At 42.9% G+C, this 15,800-nt stretch overlaps 1 protein-coding gene across 1 annotated transcript in view; it reads right to left on the bottom strand.

The window, feature by feature from the left end:
* The window catches only part of hmcn2 (hemicentin 2), a 49,664-nt gene that overhangs the window by 18,723 nt on the left and 15,141 nt on the right, over positions 1–15,800 (bottom strand). The window contains 29 exon segments of the mRNA XM_020590424.1: positions 14–123; positions 216–494; positions 622–719; positions 822–1,005; positions 1,082–1,206; positions 1,687–1,846; positions 1,961–2,104; positions 2,194–2,325; positions 2,413–2,494; positions 2,818–3,014; positions 3,209–3,322; positions 3,427–3,588; positions 3,779–3,875; positions 3,970–4,157; positions 4,283–4,396; positions 4,519–4,740; positions 4,932–5,082; positions 6,149–6,291; positions 6,373–6,651; positions 7,158–7,315; positions 7,418–7,544; positions 7,962–8,106; positions 8,273–8,403; positions 8,489–8,680; positions 10,381–10,464; positions 11,405–11,656; positions 11,817–11,944; positions 14,541–14,700; positions 14,863–15,022. Coding sequence (XP_020446080.1) covers positions 14–123; positions 216–494; positions 622–719; positions 822–1,005; positions 1,082–1,206; positions 1,687–1,846; positions 1,961–2,104; positions 2,194–2,325; positions 2,413–2,494; positions 2,818–3,014; positions 3,209–3,322; positions 3,427–3,588; positions 3,779–3,875; positions 3,970–4,157; positions 4,283–4,396; positions 4,519–4,740; positions 4,932–5,082; positions 6,149–6,291; positions 6,373–6,651; positions 7,158–7,315; positions 7,418–7,544; positions 7,962–8,106; positions 8,273–8,403; positions 8,489–8,680; positions 10,381–10,464; positions 11,405–11,656; positions 11,817–11,944; positions 14,541–14,700; positions 14,863–15,022 — 4,518 coding nt within the window.

Genomic DNA, 15,800 nt, shown 5'->3' with positions numbered 1-15,800 from the left:
CATCTTTGAGCCAGCTGAGAGTGGGAGCTGGGACTCCCACGGCCGAGCACTCCAGCTCCAGTGGACTGTCTGCTGCTATGGTCAGCTCTTCTGGAGAGCTGGAGCTAGATATCTTGGGAGGCTCTGGTTTAGAGAATGTTTTGGCTCAGTTTTCAAAGAGTGCACAGTATGTCTTTAACTAAATACATTAAATATACAGACTGCTTTGGGATTACCTAACACAGTGAGGTTAAAGCTCTTGGTGCTGCTTCCAGCCTGGTTCCTAGCCACACAGCTGTAGAGGCCTGCATCTGAAGGAGCCACGTCAGGCAGCTGCAGCCGCATCTCCTGTCCGTCCAGCAGCAGGTTGCGGTGGAGGGACAGCGGCAGACTGTCCTTCATCCATGTTAGTGTAGGAGGTGGGACACCACGCGCCTCACAAGTTAATGTAACCAGCGATCCCTGGACAACTGTAACTGGCTCCACTGGTTCAACATGATCCACACCTGGGGCCTCTGCATGTCATACACACACACACACACACACACACACACACACATCTGTATAAAACCCTCAGATGAAAAATGCTTCATACAGTGTCAGCTCGAGGCAAGATCAGTAGCTGGTATGTTATGGTTGTACCTTGGACCTGGACATCATAGCTGAGCTCAGCGAGCCCAGCTCGACTGCGGGCCACACACGTGTAAACTCCAGAATCAGACAGCTGCACAGGAGAAATCCTTTTTCATAAAGAAAGGAAAGGGAACATTTAGCACAACCATTAACATGGAATCTCTACAAAATGACCATGTTTATGTTGAGCTTTCTCTGTCTAAACTGACCTCAGCAAAGAGTCACCAGAGAGCAGGCGTGTGCGGGGAGAGAGGAGCAGGGGGTGTCTGTTTTTCAGCCAGCTGATCTGAGGTGGAGGGTTTCCTGCCACCTTACACTCCAGAGTCACAGCGCTGTCCTGTGTGACCCTCACTTCTCTGGGCACAGCGGTCTCCCCAGAAATAGATGGTGGGACTGTTACCAATCAAAAAATATAAGTAAAACAAATCATACGGAAACTTTAGCACTAGACACCATTACTGAAACTGACCTAGTACAAAGAGGGTGTAGATTTTGCTCTCCTGTCCTGCTGGGCTAACAGCCAAACAGGTGTATGTCCCAGAATCTTCAGGACTCAACCTCAGCAAGGTTAGTGTGCTGCCATCAGAGGTTAAACTGCCAGGTTACAAATGCACATTATATTTTCTCATTAAAAGCATACAACACTTTGTCAAGTTCCCTGTCTAAACCAACATCAGTTTTCTGAACTCATTCCATGATTTTCTCATAGTGACACACACACATTCTCTGGCTGATGCAGTTGGAGTGACCATATAAACTGCTTAACAGCTGCAACACAGCTGCTCTTATTGTTTCCCATGATGAAATTAGCTAAGGCACTAAAGATGACTCCATTTGTCTGTCTACACTTCCCTCTGTAATGCGCATTATCTTTGACGAGAATGGTGATAAACATTCTAATTTCCCAACCATTTTGGGAATCGTGTTGATCGATTGGAAAATAAAACAACAAAAAACTAAAAACAATCAATTGCTTTTAATGAGGAAATTGTGCTGAAGGAAACAGCTGTATTGTTACTGTTACATAATCTAATTCTGTGTGCTTTTAGAGAGTGGTAACTGTAAATGACTTGCGTGATGTGGCGGGTGTCTGATCCCCCTAAAGTCACTCCGTCTTTCAGCCAGCTGAGGCGGGGTGTGGGGATTCCAGTAGCTCTGCACTCCAGGGTCAGTTCCTCTCCCACAGGTGCGCTCACATCAGATGGGTGGTTAGAGTCCAGTATGGTGGGCAATACTGAATATGGCAAACAATTATGTTTAAATGACACTTAAAATCATTCCTTTCATGGATGATATACCGTATACAGTTTTTAAGGATGAGTGTATCTCATTTTGCCAACAACTCTACCCTGCACTGAGAGCATGTAGTCTTTCTGAGCTTGACCCTCATTGTTCTTGGCCACACAGGTGTAGGTTCCAGCATGAGACAGAGTGAGAGGCCCCAGCTCCAGTCGGTTCCCTCGAACGGACCACTGCCACTGCAGACTGCTCTCTAGACAGCAACCGCATTCACATAAACTCACTGTCATACATGAGAAGTGCATATTGTTCCAATTACATTTATTATTGCCATCCTCTTACCAATAGGGGTTCTATCTTTAAGCCAGGTGATGCTAGGCACAGGGACCCCTGTGGCCTCACACAGCAGGGCCACACGTGAGCCTAGGGTGTAGTTCAGAGACTCCTGGGGAGGCCCAACAAGGACCGGAGGAACTGTGGAAATATACTTGTACAATAAAGCCATGCTTAGTGGAGAAAGTTTAAAGTGTTATACTGAGACCACAGCAGCGACATTCTCACCATGAACTGTCAGCCTGAATGTCCTGTCCACCTGTCCAGCCACATTGGACACTTTGCAGGTGTAGGTGCCACCATCTGCTATCTAGGAACCAAAAAAGAAAGTCACTGCACTGAGGGAGGAGGCAGTCTGAACACAGGCTGTAGGCAAAATGAGGCCTTGGCTTTCTCCTGTTGAGTCAGCTGGTGCATGGGATCTGAATCACATAAATTAATTTAGAACAGGGTTAAAGAAAGGACAAGTGCTATATCTTGTCACTTAAGTCTAGTAGTTTTCCGTTCACAATCTGTGTATTTTGTGGAATGAATGTGTAAAAGACCATAAAAGCCACTTCAGATTCTTAAAAAAAACAAATTTCTTTGGTTTGCAGTCTCAAACATGTATCATGTAACAACACTTTTTCTGACCTGAACTCCTGCGATCTCCAGCTGCTGACGATCCATCTTTAGTCCATTCCCCACAGCCAGTTGCAGCCCATTCTTGTACCATGTGACGTCAGGCTCAGGAACACCATGGGCTTCACATCGCAGGGTGACTGAGGAGCCAACCTGTGGGGTCACCGAGTCTGACTCAGCATCTAGACGGGGCTTCAGGGTGGGTAGGACTGATGTTTGCATACACACACAGAGGGCATGACCTCAATTTGATTGATTCAGAACTGGTACGATTCCCTCCTGAGCTATCCTCGGTCACAGATGGCTTGAGGTAAACAGATCTTTTGCTTAGACATTGTGTTGAGATTTGATCATCTGTATATGTAGCTGAATTGTGCAGATGGGTCACTGTGTGTCTGCTCACCATAAACACTGAGGTGAATAATCTTCTGGTCCTGGCCTGCCGAGTTGGTGGCTGTGCATACATATTGTCCTGCATCTTCCAGTGTTGTCTGTGGCAACTGTAGCATTTGGCCTCCTATCATAATAATAATAATAATAATAACAATAATAATAATAATAATAATAATAATAATCTTTAGACTCCTGACTTGTGAAATATTTGGTTATTCCAAGGGCTACCTGGCAGAATATGGATGCCACTGCTGAACTGGAGGACCTGCCCATCTTTGGTCCAGGTAATTTCTGGAGGAGGGTATGCTTGAACGTCACACAACAAGGACACCATGTGGTCCTTGATCACACTAACATCCTCCTCCTTTTGGCCAATTATTCTAGGAGGTACTGGAAGAGAATACAATAATTGAATTGTACAGGTGGAGAGTACAATTCAACATGTTTGTTGTCATAAAAGAACACTCAATAATATCCATATTAAAAGGCCTGAAAGATGCATACTGGTCCTTCTGATTACAGGAGAAACTGAATATAGAAAAGCAGTGGTAAAGCCCTTTGGGTTAAGGACTTTACTTACCTTGTACAGTCAGACTGAACAACTTCTCAACTGTTCCAACCTTGTTCTCAGCTACACACAAATACCCGGCCATGTCTGAAACCTGGACACTGACGAGCTGGAAGGTGAAATTTCAGTGTTTTCCTCTGTACATGTCCCAGATTAATCTGTTTACCTGCTGAAATTTGTCTAAAAGTCAAACAAAAACAAACCTGGAGCTGTGTGCTATCTTCGCTGATGTGGTGCTGTGAGTCTGTCTGCACTGGCTGCCCATCTTTCAGCCAGGAGATGACTGGAGCAGGGTGTCCAGTCACACTGCACTGGAGGACCACAGTGCTATTGACCACTGCTCCTATTTCCTCCATAAACTCCTCTGATGCTCCCATGATCACAGGAGGAACTAAGGAGGGGAAACATAACAGACATCCCTTTCAGAAATAGTTTTGTATCACTTACAAATAGCTACATTTTATTGCATATAATTTAATTACTGCTAAATCATGCACATGTACAGTACTTGCTTACCTAGGATCTCCAGTTCAAAGTGCATCCGGTCTTCTCCAGCTTCATTAACAGCCTGACATGTATACTTTCCAGCATCTTCTTTCTGGACTTGGGCTATTTGTAGCACCTGTCCTCCTGAAAGAACAAACCCATACATGCAACAGCACATTTATCCATGAATTTATGAAACCTCAGTCCTTCACAGCCACCATACTTCTGGTTTTATTGAGATCACACAGGAAGGAGTTTCCTCTGACCTGGAAGAAGCACCACCCCATCAGCAGAGCTAAGTTTTTGTCCATTCTTGTACCAGCTGAGCCTGGGCAGGGGGATGGCATTACTTTCACAAGACAGGCTGACTGGATGGCCTAGGACCACCTCCCGCTTCTCTACCATGCCCTCATTGTTATCATCATCATCCTCAGGTCCCACACCCCAGGCTGCTTCTCTGTTATTCACCCGGTGGAAGATTGGAGGAACTAGTAAGACAATAGCATGCTCGAGTCACTTTCTGTTCATTCAAAAGATATCCAAGACTTTTTAGTTTGAAAATGCAAAATATTAATTGTAATACAAGTAAAATATTTTAACATCAAACAGAAAATTAAGAATAAGTTTGCGCCGACTACCTTTTCTCCAACTATGAAAATACACAGTAAAGATAACACACCCTGAATGGTGATACGAAAGTCTCTCTTGTCCTCTCCTGCAGAGTTGGTGACCACACAGGTGTACTGCCCCTCATGGGACAGCGTGGCGTTCTCTATGTGGAGGAAATGGCCATTCTCCTGAATGCCAGCATGGAAGGTTCCAGTCAGCAACTAAAGACAAAGTAAATGCATCAGATGATCAACGATAGTCTAATGCTCCTTTGAGGAACATTAACTTTAAAAATGAATATATCAGTATCAGTGGCAGGCTTGTTAGTTGAACTACTAAGTGAACAAAACCTTTGGTCTGGGGTTTTAAAATACAAATCCAATGTTACATGGATCCAAAGTCCACCTAATCCTCATGCATCCTTTGTTTTGGAAGTCCTGGACACACAGGCATACCAAGCAAAAAAACAAACAAAAACAAGGCAATATCTCCATGATAGTTTGACCCTCATAATATGATTCTGACCATGAAAACCTACCCCTAGCATTTGGAATCACATTGATACCATTGTTTGAGGTTATTCAAGAAAAATTATATCTGACCAATGGCAAATTTTCAGGATCTAGTGCAGCAACTGTTGAAGATACTGTATGTTGAACTAATTGACCTTCTACAGGATCATTGGAGTTTCAGCTAAAATTCAATCTTAGTTGCAGGTCTGTAGCATTATTTGTTGTCTCACAGTAGTGAGTTTTCCATGAACCCTGTAAATTTGAACATTCTCAATCAGCACATTCAGAATATTACTTGGATCCAGATCAATCGCTGGTGTGTGGTAACTGTGATGGTGATGTTATCTTGCAATTTTTGTCTCAGCATTATAGGCACAGTTTATAGAATTAGAAGCAAAATATTGAAACTGGCCCTATCTCACAATGGTGAAGAATCCTGGATCCAGATGACCAGCCAGACTACAACTAAAATCTTATATGGCGACATACCCTACCTCTTCAAAAATCCATTCATTACTTTTTGAGTTATGCTGTGAACAAACAAACAAGCGCCAGAAAGAACATAAGCTACTTGGCGGAGGTACCCAAACATAAAATTACTGCGGGTCAAGGAAAAGAGAGTGGAGGTGATTTGTGCTAAAGAATTTAAATTCTGTTGAGCATGTAATTCACACTGGCTGCCAGCAGAGGTAGTGATTCGAATCAGTCTATTAAAATTGCCTTAAAATGTTGGTGTTTTTAGGAGATGCAGAGCTTGTTAGGATGACAAACCAACCTGTCCATCTTTGAACCAATGAACCTTGAGCTCAGGGAAACCTTTGGCCAGGCACGAAAGAGTTAAACTCCCATTGATCCGTACTTTTGTTTCCTGACCACCAAGTGTCAAAGATGTGGAGTCACCCTCTATCTGTGGTGGGACTGATGAGAAGAAAACAAACAAATAAATCATTAGCTTTCTGTCTGTCACTTTAATTTTTAAGAAGAATAAATGATGCTTACCAAGAACATTCAGAGAATAATGTTTGATTGCAGTGCCAGCTGGATTCGTGGCCCTGCAGGTGTAGAGGCCAGTGCTGTCTCCCTGTGCAGAGCCCAGTCGCAGAGCCTGCCCACCGTGGGTGTACGTCAACTGGGGACTGGACACGAGGGGCTGGCCGTCTTTTAGCCAGGTGATACTGGGTGCTGGTGAGCCCTCAACATCACAGAGGAGGACTGTGGGGAAACCCAGCACCACCGACACCTCTGAGGTCTCATTTGGGCCCTTGATAGTAGGGGGAGCTGGAGAAAAAGACCAAACACACATGAATGTTTAACAATTATCAGTAAGATTTTACTCACCTATAGCGCAGAATAAATAGACCCACAGGCAATTGTCATACTTCGTGTAAAAGACCCTCTAAAACAGAAAAGCAGTGTGTAATACCGGCCGATTTAGGTGACACAGAGCCCTGCATAAAGGGAATTCACTATGTGCAGTGTGGCCTATGTCAAATCAGGGTAGGTCTACACAGAAGTTAAATATGCATTATATTATTACTTCTGTTATTATCTATTATTAATTCTGTAATTTCTTTCTTAGAAAAACAGTGCTTGTCAAAATATCAAGTCAATATCATGATCTTTTTCTTCATTGTGTCTTGTCTTTAATTCTCTTTGTTTACTAAGTGTAGAAAGAAAATAAGTGGGAGTAGATAAATACCAAATAAATAAATGGGAGCTGAATACAGGCCAGTATGGTTGTGAAATGGGATGTCTTTTGATTCAGTCAGGAGTAAAGTACAGACCATGCACTGTGAGTCTGAACTGGCGCATCCGAGTTCCTGCGTTGTTACTGGCCAGACACTGATAAAGGCCCTGGTCTCTCAGTCTTATTGACTTCATCTTCAATACCTGGCCATCTTCCAGAAACTCCACATGAGGGTCTCCATCACGGGACAGAACCCTGGAGAGAGGAAGGAATGGTGGATCAAATCCATGCAAATAACACTGCATCTTGCATATACTGCTGAATATCACATCAATCAACTGTTAGAGTGATGCCTACTCTCCATCGCGGCTCCATTCCACTCTGGGCACTGGTTGCCCACTCACTTTGCACTGAAACTCCACTTCCTGGCCCAGTACCACAGTTAACTCCTGCAGTCGGGATGTTCCTGAGATCACTGGTGGAGCTGTGACAATGTACAAGTACACCAGAAATACACTGGTTTGAACACATAGTTTTAAAGCATTTATATGATCAATTTAATTACTAAATGAGAAGGTGAGATCCCAATCATTTCATATTCAAAATTACTGCTGGGAGACAACCAGACGGATGGATGGATAGACAGAGTACTTTATTAATCCCCTAGGGGAAATTTTAGAGTATTAAAATTTTATTAAACTTTAATTTCTCAGTTAACTACTTAATGTGGTAAGATAAGATAAACTGTACCTTATTGTCCCCTCAAGGAAATTTGTCTAGGGTTCACATCTATCCCCAACCATGCATCCTTAGTAAAAGTAGGTGTCTTACATTTGTGTTTTCTCTCAATCTATTTTCATATTGCTTGAATAGCGGTGTGAATGCAGGCTAATGTGCTCACCCTGCACCACTATGTTATATTTTCTCCTGGCCTCTCCAGCAGAGTTTTGAGCTGTGCAGACAAACTGTCCCGCATGTTCAACCTGAACTCTGTAGATTCTGAGCAGCCTATTCCCATTTTCCAGATACACCACAGGAGTGTCCACCTGGACATACAGAAGCCAGTTTAGTGCATCCTCGGCATTTAACTGTAATTAGAATGATGACCACTTGGTGGCATTGTATAACTAGGTATCAACATGATATACACAGAGCTAACATGTAGCGACATTTACGTTTACTGTAAGTGGGAATTGAGGACAACAAACTCACAGGATTACTATCTTTAGTCCAGGTAATTACTGGGGAGGGGATCCCAAAGGCATCGCAGCCCAGAGTGAGAGGCTGCTTCAAGGTGACAGTGAGGTTCAGTGGCTGGCCATCATCTTGGATCTCAGGAGGAACTAAAGTAGTGCAGGAAGAAAAGAATTATTTGAGTACTATCCATTTTTTTTAACAGAAGAAAAGGTAGGCAAACTAAATTCTCACCATTGACTTTTAACCTAGTCTTTCTCTCCACAGAGCCTGCTTCATTGGTTGCCACACACTTGTAGTCCCCACTGTAGCTGGCAGATGCTGTGCTAATTACTAGAGCTCCATCCCTCGCCACAGAAAACTCTGATTGTTCCGGATGTATCTCCAGGCCATTCTTGAACCAGCGAACCTTAGGATGAGGTGAACCTGCAGGTGAAGGGACATAGATTCAGAGTGAGCATAAAAAGGAGCATCACTGATCACATTTGACAGATAGAGAAGTTATTTCCCTCTCTCTCCACTTCTCTACAGGAGAATTTAATGGGCAAGCAGCCCAGACTAGAAAAAGGCAGCTCTACATTTATCTGCTGGACAGCAGGACAGCAGGTGGGGCCATGCCAAAATGGCTTGAGTCCTTGTAGTCTGAAAGCTTAAGATTTCAAGGTCAGAGTCACATAAAATAGTAAGATGCAGCATGCTGGAGAGATGTAACATATAAGATTTAAATACTAGCATAAAGATTTATTACCAAAGACTGCAGTGAGAGTCTTGAGCAGTAATAATAAGGGTGGTTGAACAAGCAGTTCAAAAGCACTGGTGCATACACTCAGGAGCCTGAAACAGATGTGTTTTGTGGATTACTGGGTGGAAAAGAGCTGGAAATGATCAAGAAGAAAAGATTTTGTACCCAACACAAGGAAAGAACAGAGAAGCCAGTTAACAGAGAAGCACAGAGGAGTGACACTAATGCCACAGCTCTGTCTATTTACAGAGGTCTTACATATGCAAACACCACATACAAGGTAGGGAAATCAAACAGAGTCCAAAACAGAACAACCACAGGAGATGCAACACAACCACAGGTGATGTTATCATCCACTGCCTCTCTGAACACATGTTTACAGTTAAGGAGAGCTGAAGCTAATTCATTATCTGATTGCTGGGAGGAAATGCATACAGATGTTCTGTTTTAGACGTTAACAGATCTCATTAGTAGACTTTCAATTTAATTGCTGGGGCTGACAAAGTCACAGATTACCTCTTCCATGTGTATCTCAAATAATTACCTGTATCAAATGCAATGCACTTGTTGGCTAATTAATAACATCCTTCTGGCACACTGTGCTTTATCTCCCTCATACAGATAGACCTCAAAAGAACAGTGAGGGGATCCTTGTTTCCTACTGCCAGCTGCTTCTCCAGGGTGTCACGAGCATCAGTCATTTCTGTGTGAGCACCTCTGAGGCCTGGTCCCTGCCTGACTGTACAACTTGGTTGGAAGGACAGCGTCCTCTTTCTGTGTACACCTTAGGCCTCAGACATCTCTGTCCTTTATCTGCCAGCAGCAGCAGCCTATAATTACGATTCTTCTCCCAGCAGGCCCCGACACAGTGGAAAGCAGATGTGGCTCACAGAGGCAGTAGGCAGACTGATGTTCCAGCTGTTGCTCCACATTAGACACTCTCCTCACCTTCTTTCACTGAGCTGGTTACCATGGCACGGCTCCATGCAAACAATGCCTGTTTGCATGGGCTGTCAGAGTGTAAGTATCAATTAGCAGACATACACCACCGCTAGTTGTTAAATCCCTTCAGGATGCTACCAGACAAGAGCGTATCTCTAGGTGCTGTGGTAAAAAGAAGCTGTACCTTTTAAGATGGCAAGGGTGTTTTTCCTCTTCTGACAAATAGAAGTCTACACTCACAACAAAACATTCCTTTGATGGTGCACAAATTCATGTATCTGTCCTTAATTTAAAGTAAAAATTTCCCTTATGTCATAAAAATAAACCTGAAAAAGGACACATCAATTTTAAGCTCCAAACCCTTTTCCTAAACTGCAGATGTTCTATTGCTCTATTCTTTATAGTCTGTCAGAGGCTGACTCATCTGTGAATCATTTCATACCTTTAGCAGGGCAAGGGATGATGACCTTGCTGTTTGCTACTTTCTCCATGATGGCATCTCCAGGTTCCGCAAAGGATGGGGCCTCTGTGTGGACAGAAAAGCATATTAAATACTGGTTTAGAGTGCAAGGGCATTTGATACAGTGAGCATTACATTACGTGTAGCAAAGATTAGTGAGAGTTATTAATAAATGTTCCAGTGTACAGTAGGTAGAGAAGCCTTCGGAGCATCTAATGGCCTGTTGTGGGTGTAAGATTTAAGACTTCTCATAGGTGCACTAAAAATGTGTTATATTGCCAACCTCAGTCTAAGTATTAGTAATATAGATCAGGTTGGTGCTAAGGGGAAATTATTCTAATACAAAATGACTCTTGGTTTCTGACTTGGTGACTGTGACTCAAATCCCCAGTTAACCTTAGACTTGATCCAACCAGTTCTTTTCTAGGTTAACCTCTGATGGCCAGATAGTACTTAAACCTCTATCACCAACAGTCAGGCTGATGTCTAATTAGTAACTATGTTTAATCAGGTAGTCTCGGATCAAAATCCTTTATCCAATTATCCCCTTATATACACACTTTGGTGTTGTATATTTTGTTTGTTTTAACATCAGCTCCAGACAAAAATGAGCATTTTTGCTAATTCTGACACATTTACATTCATAAAATGTTGAGCAGTGTGTACTGTCCCTTTTTAAGTAATTAAAAACTCCTTCCTGGAGTGACTGTCAGAAAACATGCACTGTTATCCACATGTTTGAACAGCTATTAAACAATCTTGATTTCTGATGTGGTCAAACAACATGCTGTGCGTACATAGAGTTACTGTACCTCAGGAAAGTGCATCTCTAAAGACTAGGAGAGCCTAAAACTGGGACACTATCAGTGTATATAAATGTTCACATGACCTGCTATGAAATAGATGTTTAAATAGATCTGACAGTGCAAACATGAGTAGCAATATTCTATATGTGCTTACTCTCAGAGTGAAAAAACAGGGTTTGAAGAACTGAACTGATATTCACCAAGAATTTCCAGTTTGATCTCCAGGGTCTCCTGTCCAGCACTGTTCTGGGCCACACACCGGTAGGTGCCCCGGTCAGCGAGGCTGACCTGTAGGATCCTGAGGGGTGTATTGTTCTTGACACCAACAGGAAGGCCATTGTGAAACCAGCTGACTTCAGGGCTTGGCTCACCCTGGACCACACATGGTAGAGTCACTGTTTGGCCAGCAAGGGCTTTCAGGATTGAAGGCGCAGGTTGAATCCTGGGCTTAGCTGAGGACAAAACAAATCACCTAAATGCATGTCACAGCACATCTGTTAGACACCTATATACCTCATATATTGTACACATGCTACAAGTGATGTATTCACACCATTTTAAAGACACTAATTTTAAGGTTTCTAACTTTCTAATTAGGCACCATGGTGTTACCTTGAATGTGTAAATTGTAGCTTAGGGACACGTTGCCTGCTGGGTTTTCTGCAGTGCAGGTGTACAGCTTACTATCAATCAGGCGCACATCAGTGATCTTTAAAGAGCCTGAAGGCAAAACGGTGAACCTGGGGAGTAGTTAGGGGTCAAGGGCAGACAGACGGAGAAAACACAAAGCTTCATAAGACACTGATGATCTACTGCCACTGTGCTTTGGGAGAAGAGGTTTTCCTGTTTTGCAGTGCTATTTTTTTCTCATGTCCTATTTATACTGTGGAGAATGCATTGCTCATACATACAGGAAATGATGAAATATTTATCAAGGCTGTCTGATGTTTACCGTATTGAACAGGCAATACTACTGTATATACAGTTGGGTGTAAAAGTCTGCATCCCCTTAGGTTAGGGAGGACATACAGAGTATTAGAGAACATTTGAACTGACATGATTTTCATTATTTTACTATAACTTTCTTTTTATACACTCCCTGACCATTTTGTTACTTCTGTTGATGAAGGAACATTTGTACTAGCTGAATATGCATTAAATACTTATGTCTTTGTGTTACTCTTTTTGCCATTTCAAAGTAAGGGGATGCAAACTTTTGCACCCAAGACCAACCAAAGAAGCACTTTTAATCCTGTTACTATTTTTTGTGGAAAATGCCCCAGTACAGCTGCTGCCAGAGACTCACTGACTAGTACACATTTTGAGAAAATATTTAGTAAAAAGAATGAGGTACAGTGTTCACTGGGTTGTATTTTCTTCACTTTTGATGTGATTTGCTGAGCTCTAAACACATGAGAGAACATAGCGGGAATACACAAGTTGAAATATAGTGTAAAGGTGCTGACTTTACATTTGGCTGCAATAAAGCATAATGGGACTCTGATGGGTAAAGTTTTAAATAAGAAAGCACTGAAAGGAGTCTTGGCCTCAGTCAGGACCTTGTAATGTCCCCAGTGACTTGTTACTTTGCCATTGCCTGTGATAATTACAGTGTAAAAGAGCAGCCAAAGTTTGACCTGATGGTGTCACTGTGGGAAAGTTCAGTCAGTGCATTTCTTCCTGTTGGAACCAATAATGTGTGGAATCAATACTATGTGTTTATCTAAGGGTCAGGAAATACAAATAATTTGATAGTGCAGGTCTCCATAATTAATATGTCTCGTCCTCCTGACAGCATCCATGTTGAAAGCAGTTTATGTAAAGCCATTTGTTTTACAGATGTTCGCCATAGGGAAACAAGTGGATGGATGGACATGATCATTTACACTGACTTCATCTCCAAAAACACCCTTTGTAGCAAAAACAGCAGCAACAGTTAAATGTAGGTAAATGTAGTTAAATGTAGGACAGCAGTTGTAGAGAGGTAAGTGGTACACTAAATTGAACTAGAAGGTCTCCAGCTTTGTAAATGCTTAATATACACAAATGTAAACACACCACTGTGATTTATCTTAGATAAGTGTGTCTGCTAAGTAACTGAATTATAACAGTTACATGTTCATGTAAATGAGCTGGAAGCACAAAGGACTCTCTATTTTAGCTGCACATACAGTATGGTTTAAATATCGCTTCCCTACCTCCTTAAACGGCCACCATTTAACATTGTAACCAAACGACTGCCTCTGCAGTGGTCAGTCTGTGCTCAGACTGCAGTGCTGCTGCTCAGCATTCCCACTATAAAAACTGACACAGGCTCAAGACATGAAACACCCCACTCGCCCATCCATCACTCCCCACACTGGTGTCAAGTCATCTGTTTACACAGTCAAACACAAAGACTAAATGGGTGAAATGGGCCTCGTCAGGATTAGGTTTACAGCGAACAAATCCACTGAACCAGAGCTGAGAAGCTCTGTGTCTTCACCCACTCCTTTCTGTGTTTTTTGCAGTACTAGACTAAATACATGGCTGTGGTAGAAGTCTTACTGCCCACTGATTTAAGTTATTTCAACAATCGGCACCCCTGGTCGTTTCCTCTGTCCCACAGAGTTTAACCAGAGAGAATAAATCTCCCTTTACACAGCTTGCATGTGCCTGTAGGTCCCGCATATGCAAAGCATGGGTTGATGTGGGGGTTGTTCACAGAGATGTGTTATTCTCATCAGACAGGACTAGTAAAGAGTCAGCATGTTGTTTTACTGTCAAAGCACCCCAGGGAGTTTGAACATCAGACGGACACTGCTTGTATCTCTTCCTCTGTCAGTTCGTTTACCTCCCCTCTTCCTGGCACCCCCACTACACTCCCACTTTCTTTTTTTCTGCTGGCCTCACACAAGTCATACTGTATGTGAGTCATCGCAGCCTTCAAACCCCCTCCATTATTCTTCTGTCTACCCAATACCATTCAGTCTGGTGTCTGGCCTGGAGAGTCCGTCTGTCATCTATCCAGGCTGTGTTGCGAGCCAGCCAGCCTGTCTGCACACAGAGTGACCACACATGAAAGCTGGGAATCAATGAATCGTGTGAGACCAGATGTTTCTCCTCAGTTTAGCCAACACGAAGCCCGCACACAGCTCTCCAGTGGACTGTAGCTGCCTCTTCCTAGCTGCCCTTCAAAAGACATCAGTAAACAACCTCGAAGCATAAGGGGCCGCTCTGAATGGCAGCTTCAGCCAGAGACACAAGGCTAAGTCAGAGGTAAGCTATGGTGAGAACCTATATCTGATGTTTAATTTTACTACATCATTGCTAGAGTGAGGTAAGACTTCCTCCTACCCAGCTGTGACAGGGGGGATGGGATGCCCATTTCTGCTCCATGTGACTAGTGGAGAAGGGCTCCCCTTGGCCTCACATGGGAGAACAACTTCTGTCCCCACCTCTGCAGCCATCTTCACTGTGTTGTCATGACCACTCACACCCATGATCTTAGGCATTGCTTGAAAAAAGGGAAAGAAGTTGTAATTGTAATTCAACCTGCTTTGTAGCTCTAAACATGAAAATTGTAACTCTGAACATCATCTGCAGACAGAGTTCAGACATTGTGAGATAAAATAATGCTATGTTTGGGTGACTGTGGTCAGACTTTTATTTGCCTTACTGTTGACGCTGAGCTGGATCTCTCGGCTGGCATAGCCTACAGGACTGGTAGCAGTGCAGATGTAGATCCCTGCATCATCAGCAGTGGGTTGGAGGATGTGGAGGTGTCCATCAGGATCAGGCTGAAGAGTGGAGGGGTCTTTGGGCAGAGGCTGCCTCCCCTGGAGGAACAGCAGGCACAGTACCAGGCAGAATATTACTGTAGATTCAAGCTGTCCACAACAGTGCAGAGACACTAAGCTTAGTTTGAAATTTACAGCCCCATCTTTGATGCTTAATGTAATGACAGAGCACCCTTTCTCCATCCCCAGTGCATATACATGAGAATTCAGCCTGCTGCACATGCATTTTCTTGAACATAAAATGTCTTTTGCAGATTCACTTTTATCTGACAAAAAAATTAATTTACTTGACTCATTTGAGATAAATACAAAGGAAAGAATTCTGGCTCAATTCAACACCGTCTAGGAAACAACAGCATGTTGACCTCACTCAGTAATGCTGTGGTAAGTCCCATGATTCTTGTCTGTTTATTTCCTCATGGGAAAGGTCAAATCATTTCCTTTAATTATTGTAGATTGGTCAAATCCACTACGTGCTGATACGTCTCACAGGATCATATTGTAGTCTGATAGAACGGCGGCATACTGTATCACCTTTAGGGTTTTCTCCTCATAATGTGATTCTTTTTGTTCCAGTCTTGAACTGAAAGGTGCTGCAAGAAAGGTTTTTAATAGCTTTCTAAGGCACAATAAAATACTCAGTGATTTCTCAGTCGAGCAGCAATATGGTGAAGTTGCCATGGTTACATCCTTCCTGGTCAGGTTAATCAAGTCTTGATTGCAATGGAAACTGTTATTGGTGGTGGTGTTATTAGAGTGTTTGACAAACCAGAGAAAAATAAGGTCAAAAGGAGACATAGTATGTGTGTGTGTGTGT

The sequence above is a fragment of the Monopterus albus genome, unplaced genomic scaffold, assembly GCF_001952655.1.
Source record: "Monopterus albus unplaced genomic scaffold, M_albus_1.0 scaffold12.1, whole genome shotgun sequence".
Classification (NCBI taxonomy): domain Eukaryota; kingdom Metazoa; phylum Chordata; class Actinopteri; order Synbranchiformes; family Synbranchidae; genus Monopterus; species Monopterus albus.
Note: the sequence above shows the minus strand (reverse complement) of the source record. Positions and strands in the feature narration are given on the sequence as shown.